Here is a 15734-nt window from a genome sequence, read left to right as displayed (position 1 = left end):
AGTGTGATGCTATGTGTAATTGATACCCTCAGGCAAGAAGTCCCAAGGTAGTGAATGAAAGTTTTGTTTAAACGTATCAAGGAAGTCTTGGCTTTGATATTTTCAATATTTAAAGTTAGTTATTCAGAGCTTGCCAAAGAATCCTATCAATACCCACCATCACTGTTGTCCTTTCCCCTTGGAAACTGATCATTTTATCCATTTTGCTTATATTCACCAGGGGCTTCAGGGCTAAATTAGACATGCTGGAATAGTTGTGCAAGTGTTTGTCCTTTATGCAAATAAAAAGGTGGCTGGGGCCTATTGTTACAGAAAAAAGAGCACACAGTGTGGGGAGCAGAAATGGCCCCTACCATGTGTTACCTTGCTGCCCTCCATTGCTTTAAACAAGCTTTCCTTAATCCTGTTCTGATACCAGAGGTGAGCCATGCCGGAAGACAATTGCTTCAGGAAGTGGATCAAAGCTAGGTAAGGTGGTAGAGGGTGGGTTTCAAACTTCCTCTGCCCATTCCTTTTAGTGTAAAGAGTGGATCCAGTCAAACCCTTATATGTAAAATGAGCTGGCATCTGCATAAAATACATATATTTATTGTATTGTTCATTTGGCAGTTCTTTGGAAAGAGCAATTACACATACACTGACTAGGGACACTGTCTTACCTCATAGTGTGTGGCTTGGCTCTGTTTGCTTGCATCATGCTTGCTCTGCAAACATCACACATATAATTCTAGCACATTGGGACTACAGATGGATTGTAGTCTGGGAAGGACTGATGAGTTTATAGTTTCAGGTCAGTGGTTGGACTAGATGATATTTTGGGTCATTAACTCTGATTCTGTGCATTCAGCTGTGCTCTTTGCCCATGAAGATGAAGACTAGCATCATGGTATAACACACATATGGCAAACAAGTGCTATTTCATGGTTCCTTGACCACAGTGCCCATTTTGCCTGGTTTTCATTATATCACAGTCATCCTGCCTAGAGAATTGTACCTGCAAAAAGAAGATGAAAGGGTTTTTTTAATGAAGGCTTATTAGTGACAAGATTGAGCTTATCAGATGCAGTTTAACATTGGAGGTGAATTACTGGTTTAGCTAAACTTAAAAGATATACTAAGAATTACGTTTAAATGGCCTTTTCCAATTTTAGGCCATCCAGTCCAGATAAATAAATGATATGAATTCAGGTATGCTTCTTGATAGTTGGTCTTGTAAGGAAAAATCAAGCTGAAATGATAATAAAGGTTGCTGCTCAAGATTTATAAAATTCCTACAGCACTTGTTATCTCTGAGAAGATACTTCTTTTACACCAGGCACTATGGAAGTTGATGTTCATTGTTCTAATCAGTCATGAGTTCAAGAACCAGACCTATGACCAACATGATAATGTTTTTATTTCAACATTTCTTTGATGTCTTCCAGTGACAAAAATAAACAGGAGCCAGCTGTGTCTCAGCTAGCTTTTGCAAAAATAATAATATATCTTAATCTCCCACATTTCTAGTACTGTTTTCACCATTAGCTGTCCATAAGTATCCCAGCTGTCCCTGGTTTTATAAGGCTGCAGTCCTAGACCATCTAAGCTGGGAGTAAGCACCACTGAACTCAGTGAGGCTTACTTCTGAGCAGACATGTAAAGTTTTGCATTTTAAATATGGTTTACTTCTTGAGCTAGGCAGGCTGTGCACAGGCATTTACTAAACCTAAGGCTTACTTTAGAAATTCCTATCTAATTCTAGATTTTAGTTGAAGTGGGATTGTGTTTTACTGTAGTGGGGAGCAAAGTAGTTGACCATTAAACTCCTCCCTTCATTCTATAGTCCAAGACTCAGCTGCTTTTTGTATGTGGTAAAAGTCACAGCTTCTGGAGAAAGTAAAGTTAAAAGAAGGCTAGAACAACTGCTCTTCCTTCACAAGCACACACACACACAACTACATTCTTCAGAGAAACAGAGGAGAATGTACTCATTTGGTAATTGTAAGGTTTTAGATTTGACCTTGGGGAATTGGCTAATTGTTTTTCCAGGCCTTGGTTTTGTACATTAAAATAACCAGGATAACCACTCATTGTACAATTATGAAACAATCTCTGGTCTTTAGAGGATATCATCTGTGTAAACAACAAGTGCTGTTTTCTGGCAAGGGAATATGCAGCGGCATATGTGCATGTACATAATATTATGTATAATATAAATCTATTCCTTTATCAATTTCCGCTTTGCTTCCATATCACATATCCTGCAAACATTTCTTGTTCTAGGAAACTAAAGAATAGCAAATCAGAGGTTATTGTCTTGTAAATGAGCTTTTAACTGATTGACCAGCTAGAAGGAAGGAAGGAGACAATCTACAAGAGGGGGAAATGTTTCATCAGTTTTGTTCATGTTTTAAAGTCTAGGTCCTTCCTAGCTGAGATATGGGAGTGGGTTGGCTTGGCAGATGTTGGAATGGAAATAACAAGAGATTTCACATATCACTTTTTATTCTTGGAACAGTGGCAATATCACTGCTGTCAACATAGTTGATTTGTACACCTTTTCCTCAAAGTGAAAAGGTTTGTGTTATCTATGATGTACATACAAACAAAAGGCTCAGAGGTGAATTTTAAGCAATGAAGTAAGAAAAACATGAAAGGCAGAAAGTACAGTGACATAATCAGTTACATAACTGATAGTGGTAATTGTTGATAATACAGACATCCTGGTATTAGTAAGCCAATTAACACGTTAACATATTGGCCCTGAATTTTCAAGTTGCAATCTCCCTGCCCATGACTGAATAAACAAAAGTAGCACTCACATATGGAATTAAGGCCTCAATGTGAATCCAGCTACTAGCAACCCAGTTTGTCTGGGGAGTCCGAACACAAGAAAAGTCTTGCTGGATCAAGCATCCTGTTCTCACAGTAGCCCACCAATTGCCTATAGGAAGCCTGCAGCACTGACCTGAGTACAACAGCACTCTCCCTGCTTGTTATACCCAGCATATGGTGTTCAGAGACACACTACCTCCAGCATTGGAGGCAAAACAAAGCCTGAAGGACTCACAGGGACTGCTGCGCTCTGCTGCCCAGGAGGATTCTCCTGTGTGAGTGTCTGAGGGCCCTGCTCCTTCCTGCCACTCACCACCTGGCCCAGGGCGGGGCCTGAAGGACTCACAGGGACGGTTGCTGTCACTGCTGCTGCGGCCCAGGGGGATCCGGAGGGGCGCAGAGTTCTTTTTAATATGTTCCTTTTCCTTTTATTCTTTTGTATATCCGGGGATGGGGGTGGGATGGATGTTTAGTTGGGAATTTGTTTGATTTTAATGGATTTGTAATTTTTATAGTTTTTCATTTGTATTGTTTTTTGTTTTCTGGGGTTTTTTATTGTTTTAAGGTCTTATTTTGTTCTTAAGGGGAAGGGTCAGGGCTGCCGGGGAGTGGGTCCCAGCCAACAAAATGGCTGGGGTATGTTCCACAGAGGGGGATGCACTGGGACAACCGATCTCAGTGATCACGGGTAGGAGGAGGAGTTACGCTAAGACCAGACCATGTCATTACAGAGGAGGCAGGTTTAGTCGTTGTCTGAGGACTATCCCTGCCTCCGGGTCTGGTCCTGTCCGGACGGATACTAGAATCAGCAAGGGATACCCACATAGCCTGAAGGTGCTGCTGTGCAATGCCAGGTCGATGATTCATAAGACCACTGCCATCCATGACTTGATCATGGATGGAGGATTTGACCTGGCATGTGTGACAGAGACCTGGTTGAATGAAGCAGATGGGACTGTTCTTGCCTCTGCTTGTCCACCAGGTTTCTCTTACGCACAGCAACCCAGGCCTTGTGGGCGGGGAGGGCTGGTTGCAGTGATTTTTAGGAAGTCATTAGTTTGCACCAGGCGTCCTATTGGGAAGACCCAGTTCTCTGAGTACATGTTCTGGAAGTTAGGCAATAGGGGCAGTACAGGATTCCTTTTGGTGTACCGACCTCCCCGCTGCACCAAGGATTCCCTGCCCGAGCTGCTTCAGGTCGTGGCGGATGTTCTCCTGGAGACACCTAGTTTGGTTGTCCTAGGGGATTTTAATATCCATGCCGACACGACCTTACAAGGGGCCGCTCGGGACTTCGTGGAAAGCATGGCCTCCATGGGGCTGTCCCTGAATAAGTTTGGCCCAACCCATAGCCGCGGACATGCCTTGGACCTGGTGTTTACCTCCATGGATGTTGGTGTTCTGACACTAAGTAAAAGCGAAACGAAAGAAGTGCCATGGTCAGACCACTTCCTGGTGCAACTTGACTTCTCCGCGACCCTTCCCCTCTGCAGGGAGGTGGGACCGATTCGGATGGTCCGCCCCCGCCACTTAATGGATCCAAATGGTTTCCAGAGAGTGGTAGGGGATGCTTTATCCCATGTTGATGGCCTTTCAGCTGATTCCCTGGTGGCCCGCTGGAATGTGGAGTTAACCAGGGCTATTGACTGTTTGGCTCCGAAGCGCCCTCTCCGATTGCATGGAGCCCGGACAGCCCCGTGGTTTTCCACGGATCTGAGGGCAATGAAACAATCGTTGAGACGGCTAGAGCGCCAGTGGCGGATGACCCATTCTGAAGCTGACCGGACACAGGTTAGAGCTCAGTGTCGAGCCTACCAAGTGGCGGTAGCGACGGCGAAGAAGGCTTTCTTCGCCGCCTCTATTGCATCTGCAGAAAACAGCAGCAGGAGACTTTTTCAGGTGGTCCGCAATTTAGCGGAACCACCTGCTACATCGGGGCCCAGTACGGGCCACATGATCTCCTGCAATGATTTTGCAAAGTTTTTTGCAGATAAAGTCGCTCAGATTCGGGAAGAGGTAGACGCCACCGTGGGAGCAGGGCCGGGGCGGGAGAGTGCTAGAGTCCTGTCTAGTCAAATTGCGTGGGATCAATTCCAATCTGTTACCTCCGAGGATGTGGACAGGCTGCTTGGACGAGTGAAACCAACCACCTGTCTCCTTGATCCTTGCCCATCCTGCTTATAAAAGCTAGCCGGGAAGGGCTGGGCGATGGGCTTCATGGGGTGGTGAATGCTTCCCTCCGTGAGGGAGCCTTCCCAGACCCGCTGAAAGAGGCGGTTATTAAACCGCTTCTTAAAAAACCATCTTTAGATGCGGCCACGATGGCCAACTATCGCCCAGTCTCAAATCTTCCATTCTTGGGCAAGGTGATTGAGCGAGTGGTTGCTGAACAACTCCAGGCATGCCTGGAAGAAGCGGACCATTTGGATCCCTTCCAATCGGGATTCAGGCCTCATCACGGGACTGAAACTGCCTTGGTCGCACTGGTTGATGATCTCCGGCGGGCTAGGGAGAAAGGTGAGAGCTGTTTCCTAGTTCTGCTGGATCTCTCAGCGGCGTTTGATACCATCGACCATAACATCCTTCTGGACCGTCTAGAGGGGCTGGGAGCTGGGGGCACTGTCATACAGTGGTTCCGCTCCTTCCTCCTGGGCCGTGTTCAGAAAGTGGTGGTGGGGGATGAGTGTTCAGACCCCTGGGCTCTCACTTGTGGGGTGCCTCAGGGTTCTGTCCTCTCCCCCATGCTTTTCAACATCTACATGCAGCCGCTGGGAGAGATCATCAGGGGGTTTGGGCTGGGTGTTCATCAGTATGCAAATGATACCCAGCTCTACCTTTCTTTCAAATCAGAACCAGTGAGGGCGGTGACAGTCCTGTGTGAGTGTCTGGAGGCGGTTGGAGGTTGGATGGCGGCAAACAGATTGAGATTGAATCCTGACAAGACAGAAGTACTGTTTCTGGGGGACAGGAGGCGGGCGGGTGTGGGGGATTCCCTGGTCCTGAATGGGGTAACCGTGCCCCTGAAGGACCAGGTGCGCAGCCTGGGAGTCATTTTGGACTCCCAGCTGTCCATGGAGGCACAGGTTAAATCTGTGTCCAGGGCAGCTGTGTACCAGCTCCATCTGGTATGTAGGCTGAGACCCTATCTGCCCGCGGACTGCTTCGCCAGAGTGGTGCATGCTCTGGTTATCTCCCGCTTGGACTACTGCAATGCGCTCTACGTGGGGCTACCTTTGAAGGTGACCCGGAAACTACAACTAATCCAGAATGCAGCAGCCAGACTGGTGACTGGGAACGGCCGCCGAGACCATATAACACCGGTCTTGAAAGACCTACATTGGCTCCCAGTACGTTTCCGAGCACAATTCAAAGTGTTGGTGCTGACCTTTAAAGCCCTAAACGGCCTCGGTCCAGTATACCTGAAGGAGCGTCTCCACCTCCATCGTTCTACCCGGACACTGAGGTCTAGCACTGAGGGCCTTCTGGCGGTTCCCTCACTGCGAGAAGCCAAGTTACAGGGAACCAGGCAGAGGGCCTTCTCAGTAGTGGCGCCCTCCCTGTGGAACGCCCTCCCACCAGATGTCAAAGAGAACAACAACTACCAGACTTTTAGAAGACATCTGAAGGCAGCCCTGTTTAGGGAAGCTTTTAATGTTTGATGTATCATAGTATTTTAATATTCTTTTGGAAGCCGCCCAGAGTGGCTGGGGAAACCCAGCCAGATGGGCGGGGTATAAATAATAAATTTATTATTATTATTATTATTATTATTATTATTATTATTATTATTATTATCCTCCATGCATTTGTCTAATACACTTTTAAAGCTATCTAACTTGATGGCCATTATATTATTAGTGGGAGCAATTTTTATAGATTAATTATGGGCTGTGCAAATAAATACTATCGTTTGTCTTTTCTGAATCTTCAAACGTTCAACTTTAATGGATGGCCCCAAATTTATATTTTGGAGCCTTGAAGGTGTATTTAAACTCAAATATTTTGATAAGATGACAGAAGTGGGAACTCAGGAGAGAAAACATATCTGCATATTGGATTTACATCCATTTCCTATGTTTATGCAATGTAGTAAAAGGATTGCTATTCCTTTTAAGTTCACAACTTTAAGTTGCAATTTTAATACACAATGTAACATAAGTCATTCAGTTGCCTATTATTACAGTTTTGATTATGGGAAGATCTCTGGACTTCAAAAAAAACGTAGCTTGAATGTGAGCGACAAAGATGGATGGATATTTTAAAAGAAAATAATCCCAACTATAAGAGGTAGCAAGAAAAAGACTGGATCTTCCAAGGTTAAAAAAAACCCAGCCAAATTACTACAAAGTCTGCTGTTTAACATTTCTCTGGCAGATGTTTACTCCCAGGAAATGACAAAAATAGACCCATTTCTAGACTCTTTTCAATAATATTTTTGGATTTATTCCCATGGATATTTCTTGCAAAAGTTCAAGATCCAGCTCCCTAGAGCAAGCAAGAGGCCTGTAATGTTCTCATTGACTTGTTTTTTCCATTCCAAACTGAGAGATGATTTTAGGAAAATAAGCAAACCAAACAATATGGTTCCACAGCAACCACTAGCAACAATCTACTATGGACTTTCGATGCAGCCAGCCTTCAGCAGGAAACCTGCCAAGGGCTTTGTGCCAGTAGTATAAAGATCAGCTAGTGATTTCATCCATCAAGAGGCCACTCAGGAAAAGCCATGCCATCATTTACACCTGGTAGCAGTACATTGCTGCAACAGCCCTTCAGCCATTCAGTGCTATGTAGGTGCCTTGCTGCTTCTGAGCACTCCAGAGGTTCAACAGGAGATTGTTCCTTCTGGTTCTGGATGCATCTGAAGCCCAGTGCAATGCTAATGGAGAGGTACTTCATGAAATGGGGAAGGACCACAGTAAATATCAACCACTAGTTTGGTTGTCTGCAATGCCAGCCCAGATCTGTGGCCTCTTAACTCTGTTCTCAGAATAAGCAGGAAGACAAAGCCAATTATTTTCTCTGTTTCACCTTCCCCATCTGTTCCACAATATAACTCACACATCTCACTATGAACAAGCAAAGTGGGGAAGCAGCTGAGTTCTGGGGACTTTCTGTGTTGCCATAAACCTGGTGAAACTCCATGTCATGTGGAAAACTTAATTGTCCCAATTCTGTGATTTCCTCCAAAGGAAAATGCAGATGTGGGGACTGCCAGGGAGGTTGTTATTAAACATTTGCCACAGCCAAAACAAACCAGAACAAATCATTTTGAAGAGAAGGGCAGCCTTTGAGAACATATGTGGATGAGAAACTGTAAATTCTTCTTTACAAATGCCACCTTCACTTGCATCATTTTGGCAAATATGTTTACCCCGGACACTGAGATTTAGCTCTGAAGGCCTTCTGGAGGTCCCCTCACTGATAGAAGTGAAGTTACCGGGAACCAGGCAGAGTGCCTTCTCGGTAGTGGCGCCCACTCTGTGTAATGTCCTCCCATCAGATGTAAAGGAGATAAATACCGTAACTATACAACTTTTAGAAGACATCTGCAGGCAGCCCTGTATAGGGAAGTTTTTTGTATTTGATATTATTATTTTGCTTTTATATTTGTTGGAAACTGACCAGAGCTGCTGGGGCAATCCAGTCAGATGGGTGGGGTACATCAATCAATCATTTACTGACAAATGGTGAAGAATCACACTAAAAGCAGGCTGAAGATACTCACTGAATTAGTTCACCCAAAACAAAACAGCAGCATCCTTAGTAACCTTGCTTAGGGATATAGTATGACCATCACAGTGGGGTGCAGTGCAGTCCTGTCTTCAGAAAGTTTACAAGAAGTTGTATATCTAGACCCTAAAGACTTAAGGAAGTCCAAAGTATTATGACTACAAACAAGAAAAAACATTTTTGTTATGCAAAGACAAATGATTAGGCTCTGTTTACACTGTGGAACTTCCCAGGCAGGAAGCACTGGGGAAGGAAATGCAGATGATGTCCACAATCTCCATGCATTGCTTATGATCCCTAACTGTAGAATGTAGAATGTGAACAGCAAAAGCACAATGTTTCCAGGTGGCTACTTCTCTGAGAATGTGGCTGTTTGCCCCATCACCAACATCCAAGTGTTGACAGTTAGTTTGTCCGAGGGGGCAGTAAGTGGGTAGGGAGGCCCTCACAAACAAGGACAAAAAAACAATACCCTCTAAATTAGATTATGCAATAATGAAAACACAGCTGTGAACATTTACACAGTAAGTTACATGAAGAAACAGGTAAGCAATTACTTAAGCCAAGAATAGCAAATTATGCAGGCCAACAGGAGGCTGGTCAGACAGATTTCATAAAAATGCGAGTATAAGCAGTACTTGATGTGTATACTGAGTATAGGAGTTGGTTTCCTTGCTAAGTTTATGCTTTACTTGGTTAGAACCAACATTTAGCAATATCCAAACCAATTAGAGGTCTCAAGGAGGTGATCTAGTGCTGAGACATTATGCAGCAGGAATGAGGGGAATGCTCTAACATTTTGATTTCATTAAGGCTGGTATAGCAGCTCGTTTAAACTAAGTCTGTTGCATATTTTTAAAACTGCAAACTATGTTTTGCTTGGCACTGGAAATGTGTTGCAGTGCCTTCTGTAAAAGAACAAAGGAATCGCTTATTTTTAATATCTTGAGATAGCTAGAATGGATAAATAATAGACTCTGTTCAAAGAACAAATGGTACATGCTCACCAGACTTATTGAATGAATAATTGTGGGGTATTTATTGCATATGGAATGTGTGCATTGTAATCTTGTATCCCTATACAGATAAATCTTTCCTTTTCCCTCATAAAATTAGATTAAATAGCTTTTTAAAGGTCTAAGATTCTCTGTCCCATGAGCATAGGGGGGGGCAGGGGGGCACTTGCCCCCAGATCAAGAAAAACAACAGAAATACTTAACAGATCATTCACGTGGGTTCTGTCCCCCCTAACAAAAGTCTTTCCCCCCCCACAAAAAAATTGGCTACACCCATGCTCCCTTGGTTGGTCTTGGTTGACCACAAACTTGACATGAGCCAACAGTGTGACGCGGCAGCTAAAAAAGCCAATGCAATTCTGGGCTGCATCAATAGGAGTATAGCATCTAGATCAGTGTTTTTCAACCACTGTTCCGCGGCACACTAGTGTGCCGCGAGATGTTGCCTGGTGTGCCGCGAGATGTTGCCTGGAGGGAGGCGGGCGAGTCGGGCGGCGAGAGGCGGGGCGGCGGCGGCAAGGAGAAGCCGCCCAGCACGGGGCTCTCGCCGTCTGCCTGCCTGGCTGCCTGCGAGCTCGGCGGGCAGCGCCTCCGTCCGCAGCACCCGCCTCGCGGCTCTTCATTCCCTGCCCCTGCCAAAGCTCACCCAGCCAAGCCGCGCTCTCCTTCCTGGCTCGCTTTGCTGCCTCCTCCCCCCCCACCCCCAAAGCTTGGAGGTTCCCCGGCGCCGACCCGCAGGTTTGACCCCCTTCTCACACCTGTTTGCGCTCCTTGCACGGAATGGGGCGGATGGGGAGGAACGGGGCTCGCCGCTGCCTCCGCTCACCCTCCCCCCCTCCGCCAGCGGTCCCGCGATTCTTGGCTTTTTGGCGTTTGGCACAGAAGGAAGGCAAGGGGGAGGGAAAAAATTTGAAACTTACACTTTCGTGCGTCCCTCCCGGCGTGACGCTGCGCACTGACGTCACGGGGCTGTAATGGTGGTGTGCCTCGAGATTTTTTTCATGAAACAAGTGTGCCTTTGCCCAAAAAAGGTTGGGAAACACTGATCTAGATCAAGGGAAGAAATAGTGCCACTGTATTCTGTTCTGGTCAGACCTCACCTGGAGTACTGTGTCCAGTTCTGGGCACCACAATTCAAGAAGGACACTGACAAACTGGAACGTGTCCAGAGGAGGGCAACCAAAATGGTCAAAGGCCTGGAAACGATGCCTTATGAGGAATGGCTAAGGGAGCTGGGTATGTTTAGCCTGGAGAAGAGGAGGTTAAGGGGTGATATGATAGCCATGTTCAAATATATAAAAGGATGTCATATAGAGGGAGAAAGGTTGTTTTCTGCTGCTCCAGAGAAGCGGACACGGAGCAATGGATCCAAACTACAAGAAAGAAGATCCCACCTAAACATTAGGAAGAACTTCCTCACAGTAAGAGCTGTTCGACAGTGGAATTTGCTGCCAAGGAGTGTGGTGGAGTCTCCTACTTTGGAGGTCTTTAAGCAGAGGCTTGACAACCATGTCAGGAGTGCTCTGATGGTGTTTCCTGCTTGGCAGGGGGTTGGACTCGATGGCCCTTGTGGTCTCTTCCAACTCTATGATTCTATGATTCCCTCCTCAGAAAAATAAATGGCAACAGCGTCAGCCTCGAGATTTAATGGGCCCTCAGGCAAGGCAGCCCACACCTAGTAGAGGAGGGATGTGCAAATTCAGCATTCTTTCATCCTTTCTTGGTGTTCCAGGCCTAGTGAAAATGGTGGTTGTCTGAGTGACAGAGGCCCCTTCCCTATTTTGACGCCCTAGCAAACGGCCGCCCTTGGGTGCCACTCCTTGGGGAAGAGCTCCTTTTGCTCTTGCCAGCTTCTGATAACCCGAAGAGATTAACCCCGGTCGCAGAAGCCTCCCTTTGAGGGTAGGTGAGCGCTTTGCTGCCGCTCAGACGGAGCCGCGCCGTCTCCCGCCGTGCGCTCCTCCATCTCCCCAGACTTTGACGTCAGGCGCCGGCCTCTCGAAGCGCTGCGGTTGCCCGCTTCAAAAGTAGCAGCAGCAGCAGCATCGCTATAGAAACACAGCTGCAGAAGCAGAGCGCGAGCCCGGGAACCTCGCTGTGAGCGCAGGCGGAGGACCCAGAGCGGGCGAGGAGGGGAGGCGATTTGCTCGAGGTCCTTAAGGAGCCGTGGGGAGCAGGAGCTCCGCTGGAGGGGTCTCCTTTTTTTCTCTGACGCAGCGTTTGGGATTATGAGGGACGGCTTTGCTGAAACCCTCAGCGTGGAGACTCTCTGGAGCAGGGGTCCGCAAACTTTTGCAGCAGGGGGGGCTGGTCCACTGTCCCTCAGACCTTGTGGGGGGCCGGACTATATTTGGGGGACGACGACGAATTCCTATGCCCCACAAATAACCCAGAGTTGCATTTTAAATAAAAGCACATATTCTACTCAGGTAAAAACACCAGGCAGGCCCACAAATAACCCAGAGATGCATTTTAAATAAAAGGACACATTCTACTCATGTATAAAAACACGCCGATTCCCGGACCGTCAGCGGGCTGGATTTAAAAGGCAATTGGGCCGGATCCGGCCCCCGGGCCTTAGTTTGCCTACCCATGCTCTGGAGTCTTAAAACTCCCGCGCCAATTCTCCCCCACTCCCTCACAGCTGTGTCTTTCTCTCCCGCCTTTTTGGCTCCCCCTGCATATCCCCCCCCCCAACCACACACAGCCTGTCCCACGAAATGATGCCGCGCAGCTGTCGGGGAGTTGGCAGCGTGTCCGGCTGCCGCTTCCCTCAAACCTGCTGCGCTTCTTCGGTCTTACTCCGGAGGTGCCTTAATGCGGGAGAAGCGGGGGGCGGAAAGCAAGACGAGCGACAACTTCAAGGCGTGCAGGACTAGGCGCCGCCTGTTGGTCTCTTCTCTCCCCCCCCCCCCGCCCTCCTAGTAAGGAGGAAATGCATGAAGGGGAGGGGAGCTGGGACCTTTCCTCTTGCTTGTTCAACAAAAAAAGAAAGAGCAAGCCAGCAACTGGTAGCACTTCAGAGGCAGGACCTAAACTAACGCAACTCTCCCCAGCTTCCTCTCTTATGGAGCACGATTGTAGAACCAAAGGAGGCTGATGCTGTGGAGCCAAGAAAGCTGCCCGCCCGCTCGTGGGGGCGGGAGGCTCTTACTGAGCTCTAATCTTCCCAACAAAGATCGCCTGTGACTTTTTCTGGCTGCTGCTTTAAAGCTAAGGGGTGAAAAGGGGCGGGGGAGAAGACAGGCGGAGAGGAAGAGAAAACAGACAAGAAGTGAACTTTTGACAGACTGGGAAAGGGGTCGAGAGAGGAGTGCGGGTTGCTCCGAACAGCACAGGGACCCCCGAGGAACGCGGGCGAGACGGGGATGTTTCTGGGCCCCTTGTGAGATGTGTTTGCAGGGCCCCTTTCCCGCTTTGCATCCTCAGCCTATGTAGTGGCCATGAACCGGCCGATGGACCAGGAGATGATCGAGCTGAAGAACTTGAGGCTGGAGAAGCAGCTCGACCTGACGCGGGGCCCGCGAGGCACGTCTGAACGCCCCGTCCGGCTGGAGCGGGCCAACGCCCTGAGGATTTCTCCGGGGAAAGTGCCCGAGATCTTGAGCCGCGTACGCCAGATCCGACTCCTGGGCGGCCAGAGCGACCCCAAACTGACCGAGGAGCTAGGCGAGGGGCATGTCTTCAAGCCCTGCGCGCAAAGCCAGTCGACCTGGTGTGATCTGTGCGGGGAATTCATCTGGGGCGTGTACAAGAAGCGTCTGCAGTGCATCCGTGAGTACCGGCCTCCAGCCGCACGTGGCGGCATTTGCCAGGCCGCTTTGCATCCTCGCAGGAGGTTCTGGGAGAAGCAGGAGGGCACGGTAGCGTTCGGTTCAGGGAGCATAAATTTGAAAAGAAATGGAAGAGAAACAGGATTAATAAAAGTAAACTAAGTAGTCCAGGATGATGTAGTCCTGTCTGGCTTCCGTTACAGGTAGAAATTCAACTGGGATAGCTTCCCCATCACTTCTGTCACTGCAATGAAAGAAGCTGTATACTGCTTGTCCTGCAGCTATTGAAAGTTAGTAGAGCTCTTTAATAAGAAAGGCGACAAGCCTATGGCACACAGAGGGAAAGGATAGGTAAAGGACGTGTTTTGTATTGGCCCGAGTGCTGCTTGAGAACGGTTTGCTTTGGGAAGTTTTTAAGTTTTGGAGGAATTGGGGCTAAAGAAACATACATAATTATTCTGGTAGCTTGTTTGGATTTGGGTGAAAGTATGCACAGAATTGCAGCTTTAAGCAAATGGTGGAGCTTAAAGGAGACCCTGAGGTCACACCCACACCATGCATTTGAAGTATATGGTTTCCCCAAATAAAACTGGGATCTATAGTTTCTTGAGGGTGTTGGGAATTGTAGCTCTGTGAAGGGTGAACTACAGTTCCCAATATTCTTTGAGGAAGCCATGTGCTTTAAATATATGGTTTGGATATGATCTTAGACAGTGTTCTATGCTAGTGAATGTCTCCCATATTGTATTCCCATGCCATTTGAGCATGTGAAGTCCTACACAGATTTACAGTGTGTAAAATGTGCATGCCATCGTGAGTGATGGCTCTATCAATGTCTGTTATACTGCAGCAGTGCTTGCTTAACAGTAACTAAATGAATCAAAATCTAATTCAGTAATGCCAAGCAACATGCTCATTCTTTTCTACCATTTTGATTATCTGGATCATATTTTGATTTAGGAGTAGGTATGTGCAGACCATAGGAGAAATTGGAGTCCCCTTCTCTTTCTTCATTTGTTACTGATTAACACAGGCCAGAACTACCTCTGTTTAAGAGCAACTCAGAACATCCCAAATGAATGTTTGCTACAGTCTAATCAGCAGCCCACAATCATCATATTGTGGTGGTACCATCTAAGCTCCGGCTATATAAATTCTCACATGTACTCTGAAGAGCAGGAGTAGTTTTTAAGACTCTCAGAATTCTTCTTTAAAGGGGCACAAGATGGACTAAAAAAAGAGTAAGAGGGTGGGAATGATTAGAGGTCTCAGACACCAGCAGCCTGCATTTTCCCATGCATGAAAAGGGCTTCCACAATTCTTTCACTTGTTTCTGAAACATTGTTCTACATGGACTTGAAGCTGGTTCACGTGTGTGTGTGTGTGTGTGTGTCACCATCATCTGATTATTTGCAGCTAAACACAATAACTCCCACAATGAAAATATTGTTTGTGTTGATGTGAAATGATCCACTGTGGATGTTTAACTATAAGCATCACCATGGGTGATAACGAACATAAATATGTGAATGAACATGCTGTCACAGTTGTTCCCAATTGGGGGGCTGAAGAAGACCAAAGGGGTTATGGTCCCAAATTATGACTGTTAAGGACAGCATCCAGCCAAGGAAAGCCATCAGTTCTTGTGGCATAATTGAAACTATGAATTTAGAAACTTCTCCAATGGCCTGGGGCCTAGCACTAGGCAATCAACAAGTAGAACCCTGGGGGATCTCCTTAAAGCTATTGCATATTGTTTATCAGAGGACATGTAGGGAAACTAGGTTAACTGAATGAGGTTTGCTTGGGTCAGAGATGACTCAGTATCTGTTTCTCCTTCCTCTCTGCCACTGAATCATTCCATGTTGAGAAAATGCATGTGGGAGTATGTGTATGTTCATGAAAGCAGGTGTGGCATGGCCATATCCAATATTATTCACTTAAATCCCCTATTTTTAAGTCCAGCAGTGAAGTCCTGTTTGGTTGGGTTGGATTCTGAGAGAAGGCTACTGGGTGCTTGGGAGACCTTTGGTGTTCTTGTCAATTGCATGTGTATTCCATTTCCTCTGCTGGCTTATAGTGCCAGAGTTGATTTATTGCTAAGGGGTGACTACTGATGCTGCCTGTAAAAGGATGCTCCGTGTCAAAAAGAAAACTGGGTCTTTGAAATCAGCTAGGTTCACCAGCTTCCTTTATTCCAATGGATTGGAATTCCTGCCAACCCCCTTTTCCAAAAGGATAATTGTGTGATAGCAGTGCTGAATTGTGCACCAAAGTTGCATGTGTGTCACTGAAAGCCAGGGAAAGCTCTGCTACACCTTTCACTGGGGCATGCAAACCTCGGGTTAAGTACTTAATTCATTCCGGAGGTCCGTTCTTCACCTGAAACTGTTCTTAA

The 15734-nt window shown here is 46.8% G+C and overlaps 1 protein-coding gene and 1 long non-coding RNA gene across 4 annotated transcripts in view; one reads left to right on the top strand and one right to left on the bottom strand.

The window, feature by feature from the left end:
* Positions 1-140: 140 nt before the first annotated feature.
* LOC310700020 overlaps positions 141-15734 on the bottom strand; it is a 17199-nt gene continuing 1605 nt past the window's right edge. Inside the window, exons 2-3 of the long non-coding RNA XR_014522363.1 lie at positions 12343-15675; positions 141-994 (exon numbers count right to left, since the gene is read on the bottom strand). This is a non-coding gene — a long non-coding RNA (uncharacterized lncRNA). The remainder of the gene's footprint in view (positions 995-12342; positions 15676-15734) is intronic.
* RASSF1 (Ras association domain family member 1) overlaps positions 13007-15734 on the top strand; it is a gene marked incomplete at its 5' end in the record, with an annotated part of 26826 nt that continues 24098 nt past the window's right edge. Inside the window, one exon of one of the 3 annotated variants that reach the window (XM_083488757.1) lies at positions 13007-13337. In XM_083488757.1, coding sequence (XP_083344883.1) covers positions 13007-13337 — 331 coding nt within the window. Of the gene's footprint in view, positions 13338-13448; positions 13540-13586; positions 13688-15734 lie in introns of those variants that run through there. The other 2 variants (XM_083488759.1, XM_083488760.1) reach the window with 2 other exon arrangements.

Source organism: Podarcis liolepis (assembly GCF_965112155.1).
Source record: "Podarcis liolepis genome assembly, chromosome: 2".
Classification (NCBI taxonomy): domain Eukaryota; kingdom Metazoa; phylum Chordata; class Lepidosauria; order Squamata; family Lacertidae; genus Podarcis; species Podarcis liolepis.
Note: the sequence above shows the minus strand (reverse complement) of the source record. Positions and strands in the feature narration are given on the sequence as shown.